This window comes from Lycium barbarum, chromosome 1, assembly GCF_019175385.1.
Source record: "Lycium barbarum isolate Lr01 chromosome 1, ASM1917538v2, whole genome shotgun sequence".
Taxonomy (NCBI): Eukaryota; Viridiplantae; Streptophyta; class Magnoliopsida; order Solanales; family Solanaceae; genus Lycium; species Lycium barbarum.
Window position 1 is genome coordinate 156,187,170 of NC_083337.1, and position 18,476 is coordinate 156,205,645.

General features: G+C 36.0%; 3 protein-coding genes across 3 annotated transcripts; 2 read left to right on the plus strand and 1 right to left on the minus strand.

Moving 5' to 3' along the window:
* Window positions 1-186: 186 nt before the first annotated feature.
* LOC132616829 (uncharacterized) lies at window positions 187-11,268 on the plus strand. Its single transcript, XM_060331528.1, has 5 exons — window positions 187-737; window positions 817-1,128; window positions 1,206-1,272; window positions 1,363-2,079; window positions 10,766-11,268. Exons 1-4 carry the CDS (start codon window positions 187-189, stop codon window positions 2,068-2,070), a joined length of 1,638 nt encoding a protein of 545 aa, XP_060187511.1. The 3' UTR covers window positions 2,071-2,079; window positions 10,766-11,268.
* Window positions 6,709-7,362, plus strand: LOC132622069 (uncharacterized). The gene is made up of 2 exons (XM_060336625.1): window positions 6,709-6,834; window positions 6,920-7,362. The coding sequence occupies exons 1-2, from the start codon at window positions 6,793-6,795 to the stop codon at window positions 7,214-7,216; spliced, it is 339 nt and encodes a 112-aa protein (XP_060192608.1). The 5' UTR covers window positions 6,709-6,792; the 3' UTR covers window positions 7,217-7,362.
* A 4,618-nt stretch (window positions 11,269-15,886) lies between the features above and the next one.
* On the minus strand, window positions 15,887-17,985 carry LOC132599050 (chaperone protein dnaJ 8, chloroplastic-like). Its single transcript, XM_060312277.1, has 3 exons — window positions 17,471-17,985; window positions 16,922-16,990; window positions 15,887-16,287 (listed from the first exon to the last, which is right to left on the minus strand). The coding sequence occupies exons 1-3, from the start codon at window positions 17,690-17,692 to the stop codon at window positions 16,105-16,107; spliced, it is 474 nt and encodes a 157-aa protein (XP_060168260.1). The 5' UTR covers window positions 17,693-17,985; the 3' UTR covers window positions 15,887-16,104.
* Between the last annotated feature and the right edge of the window lie 491 nt (window positions 17,986-18,476).

Sequence of the window (18,476 nt, forward strand, 5' to 3'; positions counted from 1 at the left end):
GTTGAGAACTTTCCAAAAGTTACTGAAGAACCACCGTACAAGTTCGATGGGTATGGGCTTGCACATAACTGGACCAAACAGAGCATATTTTGGGAGTTACCATATTGGAAGGATAATCTTCTCCGGCATAATCTTGATGTTATGCACATTGAAAAAAATTACTTTGATAATTTATTCAATACAGTAATGGATGTCAAGGGCAAGACAAAAGATAATCCAAAGGCAAGACTGGACTTACAGGAATATTGTATGCGTAAAGAGTTATGGTTGCAGGACAAAGGGAACGGGGTCTTCAAGCCTAAGGCTAGTTATTCATTCACAATGGATCATAAGCGAAAGATTTGTGAATGGGTTAAGAACTTGAAGATGCCTGATGGGTATGCATCAAATTTGGAAAAACGTGTTGATATGGCGGAAGGAAAGTTACATGGGATGAAAAGCCATGATTGTCATGTTTTCATGGAAACTTTACTCCCCATTGCATTTAGTAGCTTGCCTGCCCGAATCTGGAAGCCTATGACAGAAATTAGTTTGTTCTTCAAAGACTTGTGTTCCACTATGTTGAGGGTAGACAACCTGGATCGGATGCATCAGAATATTCCTGTAATAACAAGTAAGTTAGAGAAAATTCTTCCACCGGGGTTCTTCGATGTGATGGAACATCTTCCAATTCACCTTGCGGAGGAAGCTCGACTCGGAGGCCCAGTTCATTGTCATTGGATGTGTCCCTTCGAGAGGTAATAGGTGTAAATTTTTATTTATTTCTCTCTGCTAATTTATTGTAAAAAAAATAACGCTTAAAATAATATTATGTAGAACTATTGGCAAGTCTAAATGGGGTATCAAGCAGAAACATAGAGTTGAAGGATCAATTTGCGAAGCCTACCTTGCTAAGGAAACAGCTCATTTCTGTTCTTACTACTTTGGGAATGATGTGCCATGCTTGCGAAACAGACCCAATCGGCATTATGAAGGAGGTGAGAATGATGCTTTAGCAAAGCCAATATCAATCTTCAATCAACCGGGTTCAGGTTCAAAAAAACGTACAAGACAATTTAATGATATGGAGTCTAAATCTGCATCGATACATGTCTTGCTAAATTGCCCGGAAGTTCAACGATATTATGAGTAAGTTATTATTATTTTGCACTAAATATCCAAGTACAAAGCATAACAACTAACTCAAACTCCATTTTGTCGGACAGCTACTTTGTGCATCTAAATGGCATTGAAAAAGTGTACGACCAGTTTGGGAAGTGGTTTAACAATTATGTAAGTGTTGCAGCCTTTTCACAAAGCTAATATAATTTAAAAAGTGCGCATTATATTATTGCTAACTTACTATTTCTTAACTACTAATAGGTTTACAGTACAGAGTATGGTTACCATGACCAACTTTTAAAGGACATATCTTGGGGACCCGGTATGGTCTATTCTATGGACAAATATGTGGTAAATGGTTTTAAATTTACTACCGAAGAACGATCTAAGCATACGAAAACTAACAACAGCGGGGTTTGGGTTAAAGGTGGCGATGGAAACCAAGCCGGGGTCGATTATTATGGTGTAATTAAGGAGATCCTAGAACTGGAATATTCTGGTGGTGGCAAAAAAAGAATTGTACTTTTTCGGTGCAAGTGGTTTGATCTAACCCCAAATAGAGGTACAAGGGTACTCAAGCAGTATAACATCATAGAAGTAAATCACACGAGGGAGTATGCGGCTTATGATCCTTTCATTATTGCACAAAATGTTAGACAAGTGTACTATGCTCCTTATCCCTTGCGTCCAGATAAGTTTGCTTGGTGGGTGGTAATTAAAGTCAAGCCGGTGGGTCGAGTGGAAGTGGAGAATGTGTTGCCTGTTGCGTTCCAGGACGACGACATATCAGTTGTTCACCAAGCAGTTGACAATGAGTTAGAAGATGATTTAGAGCATGCAGAACACATATTGGAAGAAATAAATGCAGAAGATATTAATGCAGAGGTGAACGAATGTAATAATGAAAATGAAACAACTGATGAGGAAGAATGGTCAGAAGAGGGAGATGGGAATGGGGATGAGGACTAATAGCAATTAGTAAGTATTTTTTTTTAGCTTTATTACTCGATTTTCGAATACTATCAGTGTTTTGAAATTGTTCACTTTTATGAAATTACATTTTTGTGCGTCTTTATTCTTCCTCCTTTGCCTCTTAAAAGCATCCTTATGTTTATATTGTTTCTTTCTCTTTTGTTTCCTTTCAGATACCTCAACGAAGACATTCTTTGAGCCATTTCGACATTTTAGAGATCTAAGAGGGGTAATGCACTTGACAATCTTGACGGTGTAGTGGTACGTTTTATGATCTTTTCACTTTTGTAGAACTTTACCATGTATTGAGGCAAACTAACATATCTGTGTACCATGTATATCACTGGTATATCTGTGTATATCAATCTGTTATTCAGAAAAAATTAGAAATATTTTTCTCCTTCTGAAAGTATCTAATATTTACACTGGTACTGCATTTGGTATACAGTATAGTTTTCTAGAAAAAGGGTATCAATTGAAATCCCCTGCCTAACTTGTATCTGTCATTATTTGGCAATAAGAGATCTACTAATTACATAATGTTTCTTCATAACAAAATGTAGTGTTATGAAGAATGGTGGTCAGTCGTGTGGCTTCCCTTCTTGAGTCCTTTCGTAGTTGCTGGTTTGTTCAGGCATGTAATATGACCATATCGGGACTGTTTATTTGTATCCCCTGGTTTCATGAATCGATAAGTAAAGAATGCATATTTTGGTCGACCTTTCTAGACAGCTTTAGTCTCTTTACTGTCATACTTTGTTAGATGCTTTACATGTTGTCTTGTAGTCTTGAAAATAAAGGTGTGAACTTGTTTGAACGACCTATTATCATGTTCAAGAGTTTCAAGTTGAAATCATAGTTGCTTTATATTCTGGACGTATTTTATTTTAAAAGTTGATGTGCTTTCAGCTGGATGTTTAAAATCATTTGAGTCATGTAAAAAGTGATCAGTTGTTCTAAGTCACTAATCTCAGATTGTTGTATTTCTTTCTCTGGTGAAACTTTAAAATATAAAAGAAGGCTTTGGATTTAATCAATGGTCTGAATGTTTGAGAGCTAACTGTTTTTAAGGCTGCATATTAGATTGTTTGATGTATGAGATCTTTAATGATTTAACCAAATTTTGGAAATAATTGCTATTTGTGTGCCTAATTGTTAATTACCACATATAGTATTTGATGGTTTCCATCTCTAATTGTTGGGACTGTACATCTAATCATTTGGAGTTGAAGTTTGCATATGAACAACAAATTGTCTGAAGTGGTAATCTGTGCTGGTTTATGCACACCTTGTGCCTATTAGTCTCCATAAATCACCTTGTGCACCAACAGTAGTCTAAAGCAATAATCTATGCTGGTTTCTGCATCTGACCAAAATTAAGCACAATAACCAGCAATACTTCATGTTTTGTCTTAACTCTTAAGGTCTAATAACAATTAATATATGCACTTTACAAACAACTTTTCAGAAGTGCATGTGATGGTCTTTACTAAAGTGTAATGAAAATCATTTCTTTTTTACCTTATAAGAAACACAGAAGATAGATTTTTTTTAAAAGGAATAGAAAAACTTAGATCAGTCTGTTGCAATATTTTTTTTCCTCAAGCTGTTGATGTCTTATTTGTCTGCTGTATCCTGTGATGATTGTTTACCTCGAATTTGGGAAATCAATTGAATTTGTATGCGGGTATAGGATATGTGCTTGGATCTTGATATATGTTTGATAGTGGAAAATAAGTGTGTGAGTATTTAGTAATAAAACGGCTAATAACGATAATTTGCTCGATTTGCTATGGACATGAACATTTAGAAGCTCCGTTCAATACTTAATGGAGGAAGCACAATATAAATGGAAATAAATGGCCTTGGCCGGATCAAATATTGAGGGAGAGAGATTGTGTATATGAGCTCTTTTATTACAAATGTTCTTGGAAAGTAAAGGAGAGCCAACCCCCTTAAGGGAGGTGGATATGCCCTATTTATAGCAGTGAGCCCATGGGCCTCATACAATATGAATTAATAAAATAGCAATAAAAAGGACAGCCCCTGCACGGATTTGGTGGGATTGGACTGACGGCGCCGTCTGACACACACATAGTTGGTAGCCGACCATGATGTGACACCACTGATGCGCTTCAGCAACGGTCATAACGGACCAACGGATACACGGGCAAACGGCTGTCCAGATCAATGGTGATGAACCCTCGGGAAGAGTCCCCGAACCATCGGTGGCATAGAGACCGGGCCAAAACGGACTAACGACCAGGATTTCCCGGACTAACGGCCACGATTTCCCGGACTAACGACCACAATCAGTTCGGACCAACGGCTATGATCAAGCGGACCAACGGCTATGATCAAGCGGACCAACTACCACGATCAATTCGGACCAACGACCACGATCAATTCGGCTATGGAGAAATCAGACCAGATGACGATCTTCCCTCTTTTCCTTCGATCTCTGGTCTTACCGGTTCTAACATATGTCCGATTTTTACCGTATACAATGATTAGTGGCAACTGATGCATTTAATCACCAGAGGAGTATCTTTTAGCCTGTAACCTGCAGCAAATAGTCACTGCATTTCTTCAACAGAACTGCACATCTGCAGCCTACAAGTCCTGTCCTGTGATTGTTGCATATGTTCATCTTGTGTCTCCTTGTTAAATCACACCAGCAGCCTGTTGCACATTACTCCTTATTTCCATTCTGATTTTATGTAACACCTCCAGTCTTAGTTAGCATTATCCACCAAAGAACACCAGATCTTTGTTCGCATGCCATTTTCCTGAAAACCAGCATTGCACCTGTGCTAATCCAAGTGCCCATATATGTTCCCTTTCTGGTGTCCAGCAGCAGCAAAACACTGCTGTTGTTCAAAGTGTCCCAAATCCTTTGCACAACCTGTATTTTTGACTGTCATTTTCTGCATTTATTTGTCTGCTGCAGTATTTTTTTTTAGTATATATAATCCCCTCCTGGTGCACAGCAGCAACATTCTGCATTTATTCTTGTGCACCAACAGCACCAAATCAAAGCTGCAAAGTGACAGTATGAAGTTGTTCCTGTAATGCATATCTAAAAAGGATAGGCATTAGCATGTGTGTGCAGCCACTAGCAGCTGATGCATCTCAGCCTGCCATCTCCTACTGCACTCAAACAGAACAGCTGGTGTTGCTACACTGATTCCACTGTGAATTTGTGCTGTTTTCCTTGTGTTTCTAGCCTGTAGAGAACCAGTTCTCAGCACCTCTTGAAAGCAGACCTCTTTCTTGTAATTACTCCTTGTAGATTCCTCCAGTTGTACACTCAACTGAGATACCAACAGCTATGTATATTTGACTCAGCTGAATAAACCTCACCAGGTGCAGTATTCATCAAACAACTGAATCATCTAAGCAAACTTAGCCAAGAACTCCACCAGATTTATACAATTTGTATCAGGCCACTCTCAATGCCTCCACCCTGATTGTAACCAAATGCCCTCATCCACCAAGTAATTATGTTAGAGTAAGCACAATATCCAACTTATACAAATTACTCCTGAACCACCTGCTACACATATCAATCTGTATCTTCCCTGCTGTCCACAATGTCTTTTTTTTTTTAAATGAAGTTCACTAGGCATTTAGGTGCCTAGGGCTAATTTTATAATTTTTTCTCAAAACAGATCCAAAGGTCCTTACAACTGTAGCAAAAAGGCTAATAAAGAATGCAAGAATTATACTAATGACCAAAATAAGCCTTATAAGTTGACTTAAATTGGTACTACAAATTGCTAAACTATGAATATGATAAAAAAGCTGAAACATGATAACATGAGCTGCTGAATCCACTGCACCAACAATCTGCCACTTGCTTGCATTTTGAACTATAGCGTGTTTTTTTTTGGTAGCCAAATCTAATAAAGTGTATTAGAGTAACAAACATGTATTACTACTACTATGTATTGCTTTTCGATTAATTTATATTTGCGATACTTACACATATTATTGTATAGATGGCAGGTGAAAAAAAGGGTAAGAAAACAAAGAAGGCTAAGGAGACGGGGGTTTCCCAAAGACCACCACAAAACCTTGTGATTAGAGATAGAAGCCCGTCGCCACATCTCCCACCACGCGGTGCTCCATTGCCTCATGATCCCCTCATGAACGGCATTGCATATAGTCTTCCACCTCCATACAGCTTTGGTCGGCCCTATATGGCTCCACGCGAGGGATTTACTGAGGCGCCTCCCCAGAGCCCGTCGATGATGTCCACACCAGGTTATCCTACCCCACAGGGCTTCACTCGGTATACTTCCGGATCTCAGCAGGCTACGTTTAGTGGTACTCCGACGGCCACTCCCAGTCCGACTGCATCACATCATTCTTCATCATCTATTGAACAACACAATATTACGGGTCCAGATCTTCCAGAAAGTAGTACTGCGCCTCACACTCCTACCGCGAATGACTTACGTGGAGGTTTAAGTTCTTCACAACTGGAATCTTATGATTCATCAGGGCGACTGATCATCGAGCATGCAGGATAGGGTATGAGTTTCCTTCTGCTAGATGCGCTCCTATCGCCAGTTGCCTTTATCAAAATATTATGCACTAAATCAATTCTAAGTGTTTAATTTTTGTATTTTTGGTAGTTGGTTACCGGACAAAGCTTCAAGACTCCTTACGGATGAGATAGAAAAACTATTTAAAGACTCACCTACTTGGGGCCAGATGTCACCAAACCGCCAGAGACAGATCTATTATGCATTTAAGGTATATGCATTTATTATTTTTAAGTGTACAATCCGGTTATATTGATCGATTCCTTATTATCAAACTCATTTACTTTTCATTGCAGGAAAAATGTGTCTGGCGCCCGGAACATGAGACGCAGCTAGCCCAAAACTTCAAGAAGAAAGCTCAGCGCTTACTAAGTGACATGTTAGGAAGGGTTCGTGAATCTAACAAGAAACCCAAGTGGATCCTTCCTGAAAACTATGCCAAGCTACTTCATTACTGGGCAACTAATGAAATATTCTTACAACTAAGTGACATAGGGAAGAAGGCTAGAAATTCGACAAAGGGTGGCTCCCTACACACTAGTGGGGCTATGAGCCAAGAGGCCGTGAGGAGGAAGATGGCAAGTCTACCTTAAGTGTACTTGTAGGATTGTGAATTTACTTTATTTTCTTTATGTCTAATCAATTTATTGTTTTGTAGGAACTAAAACGGGGGACGCCAGTGCCTCAAGATGAGGCGTTCAAGATCACTCATGTGAAGAAGAAGGCAAACACTAATGATCCAGACGAGTGGTGTGACAAACGTTCTAAGCAGACCTACGTAAGCTTTCTTTTATCTACTTCATCTTGTTTGTATATAGATTGAAGTAAATTGAATACTAGTTCATATCATCTTGACAGTATTTTAGTAGGAAAATATGCTTGTGTTGACAATGGCTGGAATCATGATAACAAAGTGAAGAGTAAAATCAGTAGTTAAACTTGTTTTTTTTAAAGTCACTGCCACAATAAACATTTATATAACTTGATATATTATACCACATCAAATTAACTTACCTTCGTATTCCTTTTTCCATTTCATGCTAATGAGGTGGTTAGAGGGTTTCTACAACAGCTAATATGTCTCAATGTCAAACAAGCTGGGGCTAGCTATATGATTCTTGTTGTCCATGTCGCTTCATTTGAGCTCATCTCAGGCTGATATTATACAAAATAAAATCGTTGGAGAGTTTTTAGTGGCAGAAAATTGTGATGATATGTGACACCAACTGTTTGGCTCTATTTTAAATTAGTAATGTAGAGAAAGATGTCAAGAAATGTGGAAGTGAGTCCTATAAGGAGCTACTGATATGTGACACCAACTGTTTGGCTCTACTTTTCGGATTACTACTGTAGTACTGTTAAATGAGCTTATGTGAGTGATGATGCATTATTGGTTAAATGCTTCTGAAGCTTTTGCCTCTGTTGCTTTGCTGCAACTTTGCAGCAAGATCTAATCCTTAGTTATGTTTAAATCACTAATCTCAAACTTGTACATGAAATCCTTAAGAAACCCTTCAATTCCGAGCTCTCCAAATCTTGTACTTCAGGCTTGTGAAATACATCAAGTGCTACAAAGTTCTTATAGTTTGGTCGAAAAAATAGCGGTCGTTATGAATTTGATCTATGATTTTCGCAATTGCATACTAAATTAATGAATATGAAGTGAAAGGGAACTAATACGAGTAGAAGCAACATCTTGTACATACCAAGTATAGTACTTACTGTTTATAGTTTATGTTGAGTAATGAAGTTGATATTCATTCATTTTTCTCTCGTCCTTTTTGTGAATTTTTTGGTCAAAACTGAAAATTTGCAACTGGAATTTTTACACAACCTGCTCTTTTGGACTATAGAGACAGGATTCTAAAAAATAACCTATTGATATAAACTCTATGTTTCTACTTCCCTGGCAACTACTTAGCTTCCACCTTCAAAAGGAAAAAACTAATTAACCCCATCCTGCAAGTAGCTAACATCAATCAACAAGGGTAACTATTCAAACTGAGAAGTGTTTGAAACCATTTAACTTGGCTTCGTCCTGCAATGTGCAGCCGTAGGGCTATTTCTTTCGTTCTGTCCGCATTGCTCCTGTTTACTTGTTGAAATTTTATAGCATTCCTCTTAGCCCATATGTGATAAACTGCAACAGCAAACACAAAAGATCAAAAAGTTGTCTATTCAGTTAATACTTCTTGGAGAATCCCTCACATTTCTTTCATTGAGAGGTTTCTTCCATGCTATCATATTGAGCATTTGTTCTTAGTGTGCTAGATCATTTGTACTCATTTAGTTTATTATCTATAGGCAGACTTTTTTTTTTCCTCATGCTGTAGTTCCAAAAGTAGTGGTTGAAGACATTCTCAAAGAACATGTAATGTTAAGAGAATCCCAAACAATAAAGGCTAAAAGAATATAAATCTGAAAATTAAATTTTTAGTATTTTACTTGTTAGTTTCTCCATGAAAATCCTTGGAAAGTGGAATAAGGAGTATACGACATTTCTAATTTTTGTTTCCAAATAGTTGCCTTCTAAATTCTTGAACTACATGTTTGGAGACTTGTGAGACAATCATTTGAATTTTGCTGTATCAAACGTCTCACCAGTAAATTTGACCTCTTGCAAAAAGAAAATTGAAGTGTTTATATGTCAAGATACCAAATCACAGTTAGAAGAGAATAAAGTAGCTTTAATTTATATCAGTTTTTGTCCTTATAGAAGGAAATTGTAAAAGTAGAGTTTTTCTATGCAAGAAGTCATAAATAATGGAAGTAGTATTAGTTTTCAATGAGATGTACTGGTCAATGTAGCATTTTGGTTTAAAATGACTTGTCCCTTGTGAATGTAGTAGTAGTAGTTTTCAATCAGATTTACCCAGTGATGGATACGATTGTAAAAGAGACTTTGAAGTCTGACCATTTAAATATGGCGTGTGCGAAGGTAAATTAGAAAATATTAAAGGTCCAAAATTCTAAAAATCATTAACTCAATCCTATATGAGATTTTCTCAGACACGTTTTCTTTTTTGCTATTAAATCAGTGAACTTTTTTTGTTTTGTTTCGCTTTTGTTGTGCACACTACTACTATTCCTGTCTCTAAGTTGTGATGCTATCTTTTGTACATCACAAATGCTTGAACAACTCATATATTTATCCAATAAATGCTGGTTGTAACTTCATAAAGTTGTGCGAACAAAATCAAGATACAGATATAAAAAAAAATAACTGCATGAGCCGAACATTTTTCGAATGTTTGCATTTAACGTAAAATTGAGTGTGAGATATCAACATTTCTCTTGCTGGTGGCTATGATATGATTTGAGACTTTGAGTGGTCAGTATAGCTCAAATTCTGAACCAACCATATGCCATTTTGAACTTTTACTCTGCATCCTTCTCCCAAGCCAAGCAACTTCATTTTCCCAGCAGTCAATTTGCCTATTTATGCCCATCCAGTGAAGAAGTTTTTTCCAGATAGTTACAAACTACTACTAGGAAAATAGCCACATCTACATTATGGTACAAATACAAAGAGTTACTCTGTTCTTCAGATTAGAGGGAATAAAAATGTGAATATAGGTACTCTCGAATTTTATAGTACTCTTCAGATAATGGCCCTTCAAGCACGATTTGCTGAATCGCAGCACCTCTAACCCTGTAGTTCATGTATTCTTTTTCGGGGCCTTCATCTTCTTGTGTCTGTTGATGTACTTCATTCAGCCATAGAGAAAAAGTTGTACTTTGCAGGTATTCTTATGTGATATATCAACCTGTGACATAAATTGGGAATGACAGTTTGGTGCCTAAAGAGAACTCCTCATTCCTTTTATGCACTCTGATGGACACTAGAAGTCACATGCTACTGGTGATGCGGCCAAATTTGGCCAAACATCTCAAGTAAAAGGGATCTTCTTTACTAGTGGTCCAATTGCATATGTGGATGACAGCCCTAACTATTCTATTTGTAGCTCACCTGAAGCTAGATGGTTAAGTTTATTGAACTGGGTTAAACTATTCTTTTTGTTGAATTGTTAGTAGTATTGATTTCAACCATGTTCTATTTTGGTTGTTTACTAAATATTTGATAGTTTTTTCTATTGAATTCGAGATTTAACTTGGTTGCTAATTTTACTTTCTAATTTCAGAATCAATTTCAACATTCAAAGGCGGAGTTTCTTCGTACTCAGCCACCCAACACACAATTGGCAGAAGAACAAATGGAGGAAAGGTGGCTTGAGATTGTTGGTGGCCCCACTAGGTTTGGCACAGCTTACGGAATGCCACATCGTGCATTTCGTCAATACCGGTCGGCCCTGGAAGGCCTACATTCTTCCAATACCGAGTCGTTTGATAGAGTGAGGGCCATGGCCATAGAGCAAAAGATTGCCGAGCTATCTAGCCAACTACAGGCCTCAGAGGAAAGGGAGAGGCGAAGGGATATGCAGTTTGACGGTATGAGGGCCCAATTAGACGCATTACTTGCTTCGAGGGGGATTCCCTCATGTGCTGATGATGCTCGTAACCCCCATACTCAATCTAGTGGTGTGGATGATGATGGGACTCACGTGGCAAACACACAAAGGCGTGCTTGAATGTTAATGTTGTGGTGGATTTGTGGATTGTGTAAGTATTTTGTGGATGTTTGCGACGGGTGAAGTAGTTTAGTTCTGTAGACTAACTTAGTGTAGATTAGTTTAATGTTTTGTGGATGTTTGTAAAGGTTGAAGTAGTTTAATGTCTCTTTTGAATGCTTCAATGACGTTTTGATTCAACTTTGAAGTAGTTTCGAATTCAATTTGATGTATTGGTGGTTGTAGTATATGTGCTTGTTTAAGTAGCTTAATGTTTTATGTATTTGTAGTAGTTTGGTGAATTGTTGGCTGCTATTTGAGTTGGTTTTAGGTGAATACTGCATTGTTTTCATCTTGACAGGGGGCAGCTGGAATGGTAGTTAGTTTCTACCAAATTTTTTCCAGAATACCGACCTCATGAGGTCGGTTTCTGAAAAAAAAAAATTCAGAAAATTCAAAATAGCGACCTCATGAGGTCGGTTTTATGGAAAAAAATTTCAGAAATTATAAATTACCGACCTCATGAGGTCGGTATTATGCGAAATTTTCTACAAATTACAAATTACCGACCTCATGAGGTCGGTTTTATGTAAAATTTTCAATAGAAATTAGAAATTACCGACCTCATGAGGTCGGTTTTCTGTAAAAAAATTTCAAAAATTAGAAATTACCGACCTCATGAGGTCGGTTTTCTGTAAAATTTTTCCAAAAATTAGAAATTACCGACCTCATGAGGTCGGTTTTCTGTAAATATTTTGCAAAAATTGTAAATTTCCGATCTCACGATGACGATAATCTAAAACAATATATTACACAGTCATATAAATTACCGACCTCATGAGGTCGTTAAAATCATATAATTATATTATTAATATAATTACCGACCTAACGAGGTCGGTAATTTATTTAATTAATACCCGACGTAAAAACTGTTACCGACCTCGTGAGGTCGGTATTTTGCGACCTCGTGAGGTCGGTTATATTACCGACCCACTCTTTTCCGACTTAATTTTGAGGTCGGTTTTGAGGTCGGTTTTTGGCCAAAACCGACCTCATGAGGTCGGTTTTTGGCCAAAACCGACCTCATGAGGTCGGAAATAGCTATTTTTTTGAGGTCGGAAAAACCTGTTTTTTTAGTAGTGAAAATTCAGATAAATAAATAAAACTACTTAGTATATTTATCTTCATTGTGGTTTGAATTCAGATCTCCTATAATATTAATCCTAATTTTATTGATCGTTAGATCATATTTATAATTGCTTGCTCTTTCTATTTCTTTTTCTTTTCTATTAAGATGGGTGTAGTAATACTTATGAAATGGATATATAGTTGAATTTTTAGATTTTCCATAGTTTTCATCATTTGATTTATAACCAATCACTCATCAGTTTTTCTTGTTATTATAACTTTTAACCGCCGCCCTCGAACTATGACCAGTTTCAATTGAACATATGATAAAATATTTTTATTAGGCACCTTCTTGCAAAAAATTGCGTATTCTTAAGTGCTCATTATGTAGGTAATTTAGTCACTTAAATTATGTCACCTTCTTTATTTTTACGCATTAGTCTTAATAAGCTATAAAACCTCGGGCATTGTTCCAAGTAAGGCTGATGTGCACAATTAAAGGAGATAACATATTTTACGTGGTTTACTTAGCTATCTAATAAATGTTTCAGAATGCGTGAAAATGTCTAATAGGAAAATTTTATCACGTGCTCAGGTACTCAATTGAAAAAAGACACAACTCAAGTGTCTAAATAAAATTTAATGGTAAATTTAAGGGGTCATTAGGGCTGTTCAAATCCGAAGCGTAATCGATAACTCAATTGCAAAATTGACTTATTGGGTCATTGGATTAACGGTTGGTGAACGGATTAAAATTTGATAGTTAACGATTTATCGGTGTGTGACCGGATTACTCAATTTCCTATCGGGTAAACCGTTAACTCGTTAAGAATTATCATATTTACATTTTTACCCCTAGATATATAAAGTATCTATTGAGAACCCTCAGTACTGGAAATAAAGGATTTTCCCACCGACATTTAGTGGAAAATTTGTGCTATAAAACATGATTTTCCCACCTCATTCTCACCGAACCAGCTCACTGAAAAAACGCATGGTGGGAAACAGGTTCCCACTGAAACGTTGGGAAACATCATAATTTTTCCATGAGAAACACTACTATTTCAGTTTTTCCCACCGACATTCAGTGAGAAGTTGCCATTAAATTTTTTTCAGTGAAAATTCAGTGGGAAAATAGAGAGTTTTTAATAGTGCCTACGCTAAAGCGTCATCAGACAATCAGATTTTTTTTTTATATATTAAGGCCTATTACATAGCATCGGTTGATAAGTAGTAGATGGCATCCCCACGATCTGACAGTACACTTAGCTCCCGTTTGGCCATAGATTTTGGGTATATTTTGAAGATTTATTTTTAAATTTTTATTTGGCCATAAAATTTTGACAAATTTTAAAAACAGATCTTCAAATTCTCAAATTCTGGCTCAAACTTTTTTTTGGGCAAAGATCTATGTTTTGGCCTTTTCAAAACTTTTAAAAACTACCTCAAATTTTTGAATTTTATAAAAAAAATCCTATTTATGACCCAACTAATTCTATCTATCATATTCCTCCATTAAGCTGTATCTCCCATGTTTCCACAATTAAAGCAATCTCTTCTATAAAGTGAAGATCGTTTGTACAATGTGAGAAGATTATATTAAAAAATCGCTAGTTACTACCATTGTATTCTTTTTCTTGCACGGATGGATCTTTATTTTGTAATTTGAATTGTAGTAGCTAGTAAGTGTGTTATTAGCAACTTTTATTAAAATATCATGTTCTGCATAATTTGGGATTAGCAAGTATGTATGTTTTATATGGCTAGGTATTTTTGATAGTTTTTAGAACCTATGAGTATAAGTAATGTTTCATGTTTTTCAAAACAAAAAGTGAAATATGTGTTGAAAAACATTACCCAAATCATTTTTAAAAAAAAAAAAAAATTGGAAATCATGGCCAAACGCTAGCTTAGATTTCCTAGAGATACTAACTTATTACATATAGTAGATACTAGCTTCATAGCGAAAACACTCTTCTTCAGCATTGATTTGTTTTCTTGCAGTATTGTCAGGTTATGCTAGTATGTGATTATGTTTATTACTTTAAAGAAACTTTGCCAACTATTCAACTTCTAAATCCTCAAATTACATTTTTCTCAATTTGCAGTAAGAGCTAAGTTTATATGATTATATCACTTGTTTTCTCGTATAAGTGCATATTGGGGGTACACAAAAAAAGGAAGATATCAATTGGCTTTCTTACTTTTCTCAGGTTAAGACGCAATACAGCTCTGGCTTTATACTTCTTATCCATTTTTTTAGATGCTCTACTCCTGCTTCTCCAGTATTTCAAAATTAAATGGTTTCAGTTTAAGAAAACCTTGGGTCTTTGTGTAGTTTCTGGGCATTCTATCCATCTATCATATGTAATGTTAGCAGAATCTGATATTTCTAATTAGGCTGGCATTTAGCAATTAGCACAATTAAAAGAAGTCTTTTTTTTGTAAGTTGGGTAAATTTCATTGAAAAAGAAGGTACCATGGAGCCCGGAGGTATTGTGATAGTTGATACATACAAGATTTCGTTGTTTTATCTTAGATTTAGCCGATACACTACCCAATAACCGTCCGATAATTGCTAACTCGATACCGAATCAACCGATATCTTATCGGTTGGCTAGCGGATTAATACATTTAAAAGCCGATAACCAATAAACCGAACCGTTACGCGTAATTATCCGTCCGATAAGCAGCCTCAGGGGTCGTCGATGTATTATTAAGTCAAAAAAGGAAACAACATTGCCTAGCTATTCATCGGTCATCATAACTAAGGCGTTTGTGTTTGTGCTGCCACGATGCTTCCATGACATTCTCTCTTTCTCTCTCTCTCTCTCTTGATAAACAGCCAGCCAAAACGACATGGTTCACGCATCCCTGTCCCTTAAGTAATTAATGATGTTGTCAATGTTTACCAAATGAATCAATAACTGTTGTTGTATTTTTTTGCTCTAAAGTGACAACTACAATGTCTTCATCTGCAATAAAGCTGACAAAACAGAGAGAACCCCTCAGGCCTCACCCATCCAGCATCAGTCATCACTCTACTCCTCTCAGAAAGAAACTTCAGAGAATTAGTACTCGTAAATGGACTCCTCACACATCATGGCATCAGTGATCAGTCATTAACTAGATTACGTTACGGCAATTTCGGTGCATTAAACGAATTTAGAATTTATAAATTTTATCGTGATCTTAAGTTAATATCCGGAACTTGGACAAAATTATTGATTTTTATTTATTACTGTAGACCCACCTATAGAAGTCAATTTTAACTCAAAAGTAAAATTTGTCTAATCCTGTTAGCCCATTACTTTTCCTAATTCTACGAAATAAGGTTTGTTTTATTGATTCAATCTGACTTATCGACCTGATTTGACTAAATCCACCATTTTGACATATTAAGATTTAAGAATGTCGATTTTGACTCTGGTTACAATTGAACGACTTCGATTTCAACTCAATTCATATTGACCAATTGCATTAGATAAACATGCAGCGGATTATGAAGCATTAAACAATTAAAGTTCTCATCTTCATAATTATTTTAGGAATCGGGAAGACATAATATTTGCTAGTAATATAACTTCTTATTGATAATCACTTTGTGCATCATTATCATAGTAGTTCATAAATACAAAAGGAGAGATTTCCATCTATGTACAAAATATAAAACTCCATTTTCCCACTTGAGTATTTACATAAACCTCAAACCATCTTTCAGCTGAAGAAGATGGATGGGTTGTTTTGGTATTTGATAGAAACATTATAGTAATCCAGATTAATTATTAAATGTAAGGGTTAATGTGTGAAGAATAGTCCCGAATACCAGCTCCTTCCCATCCCATCCATTCTTCCCACATATCCCAATCTGGATCATTTACTCCTCTCATGGAATCATAATCATCATCAGCAAATTCCTCAAATATCTCTGCACTCTTGGTTTCACCTCTCAAGTTACTCATTACAGTCTGCACCAATAACCACACATTAAAGAAATTAAAGAGACTCCGAATAATTGAGAAGTTTAACATAATTGATCTTAAAATATTATATTAAAAAAATGGACCTACACAAACAAATACTAGTACGTAATACTAATTGAAAATCTGGATGGTGACAATGTGACATTATTAGGTAATGTAATTGGCACCTCTCAATTTTCAGCAAAAGTGAAAAGGACCTTTTGCCTAAAAAGTGTTCACGGGTCCTACACGATTAAATAATCCAAGGATGAAGTGATTGATACCTACTAAAAGTATTTGTTACGGAATAAAGTTTTATATTAATCCTTTGAAGCTCTTCTAGTGGCGTAAATGAAAGTCCACTTTTTTATTTATTATTAGGATTAGGATAGATTAGTAGGAGTATTAGAAAATAGAAATCACAATATCAAGAATCTAAGCTTTATCTTCCTTAGCCTTCTTTCATTTGGTTCCTATATTCTCTGCTTCACTTCAACGCTTTTTATTTGATTTAAAGCTAAAGCAACATATCATCCACATTTTATTACTACTAACTCACAGACGAAAAAGATAAAATAAAATGGACCAAAAGAAATGTCAAATTCAGTAATACACAGTTGGCTAGATGCAGAAAACTTACATCGTATGCTTCATTAATTTGGTGGAACTGAATGCCGCAATTACTTCCTCTGCACACATCAGGGTGATACTGAAATTCAATCAAACAAAATTTCGTTAATTAACATGTCTAATAAGCATAGGAGAAGCTCAATAAAAACTAAAATAGCAGGATCAAAAGGTAATAATTTCCCAGAAAACTACCTAATACACCTAAAAGGATACACATTTGAACAGAAAACAACCTTTTCCCATTAAAAGAAACACTAACCATGCCTAAGATGAATCCTAATAACCGTGTTTGTTACTCAATCATCAACTTTTTCTTTGAGAAAAAGGATTCTAACCATAAAAACTGTTTATTTTATAATCGTCATGTTCGGATCAACTTACAAGTATCTCTATTAATTTTACAATACCTCTCACCTCTCACTAACAAAGTTACTCCCATCGACTTACATGTATCTCGATTAATTTTACGAGATACATGTTACCTAGGGGAGTAACTGCTTTTACACCTACGAAAATAAAATTTCTACATCAAACATATTAGAAGAGAATAAATACATACCTGAAGAGCAAGCTGTCTAAAAGCCTTTCTGACTTCAGTTTCAGAAGCATCAGGTTGAATTCTCAACGTCTTGTAAGGATTACTCACAGAAGGCGAATATATACAAGAAACATTAACTCTAATTTTATCACCCTTCATCTTCTTCTTTGTCAAACGAATCCAAGAAGCAGAGGCAGACCCACAACCCCCGACATTTCCCAGCATTCCCATAGCAGTTGCCATTGAATAATATTTTTGACAAATAATCAGGTAAATTTTAGAAAAGATTGAATTTTTATGTGATTGTAAGGACACCCAGAACACGATCTTTAAATAGATTATGAATTAGTAGTAATTGAATATTCAATGTGAACGGATCAAATACGGTAAACCAAATGTGAATGAGACTGTTTCTCTAATATAATATTAAGCCGACTAATTGTTCATGTAAAGGTCAACAAGATGGAAAAATAAGCAGGAGAGGAGAATTGAATTAAGAATGTGGATGTATGAATATGTTTGCGTTAAGGAGAGTCTGTTTAAATACATGTAAACGAGAAGAAAAAGGGATAATAGAGAAAGAATAGTATTATGTCGGGGTCACGCAAGTGGGGGTGGTGAGTGTGCGGGGTGGGGGGTGGACAAAGTGGGTACCTAGTGTGATTTTAGTGGAGTTGACGTGTCAGTCTTTGTGTTTTTAGTATATACTAGTCTCTGGACATGTGCGTTGCACGTGTGTCCCATTCAAGAGTGTTTGAATTATTTGAGTAGAAATTCATAAAATACATGTCATTTTTCTATGTTACATGTTCCTTTCGTAACTTTTAAAACCTTGTCTTTTTCTTCCACACCTTTCACTTTTTCTTTTTTTACTTCAACCAATTTATTGAAATTTCATTGAGAAAATTAATGTGATCCAATGTTTTATTAATGTGATCCACATGGTCGGATAGTTGAGAATATCCAATTTGTACGAGAAGTGTTTAGTATTAAAATTAATTATATGATAAGTAAGAAGCAGCAAGCG

Bases quoted from the DNA above. Each gene is read 5' to 3' on its own strand.
- LOC132599050 (XM_060312277.1), bottom strand. From the start codon at position 17,692: ATGGCAACTGCTATGGGAATGCTGGGAAATGTCGGGGGTTGTGGGTCT. The intron at 16,991-17,470 runs GTATGTATTTAT...ATTGAATTTCAG, and splicing joins TTAGACAGCTTGCTCTTCAG to TATCACCCTGATGTGTGCAG. The intron at 16,288-16,921 runs GTAAGTTTTCTG...TTATTGGTGCAG, and splicing joins AAATTAATGAAGCATACGAT to ACTGTAATGAGTAACTTGAG.
- LOC132616829 (XM_060331528.1), top strand. From the start codon at position 187: ATGGATGTCAAGGGCAAGACAAAAGATAATCCAAAGGCAAGACTGGAC. The intron at 738-816 runs GTAATAGGTGTA...AATATTATGTAG, and splicing joins TGGATGTGTCCCTTCGAGAG to AACTATTGGCAAGTCTAAAT. The intron at 1,273-1,362 runs GTAAGTGTTGCA...AACTACTAATAG, and splicing joins GGAAGTGGTTTAACAATTAT to GTTTACAGTACAGAGTATGG.
- LOC132622069 (XM_060336625.1), top strand. From the start codon at position 6,793: ATGTCACCAAACCGCCAGAGACAGATCTATTATGCATTTAAG. The intron at 6,835-6,919 runs GTATATGCATTT...TTTTCATTGCAG, and splicing joins AGATCTATTATGCATTTAAG to GAAAAATGTGTCTGGCGCCC.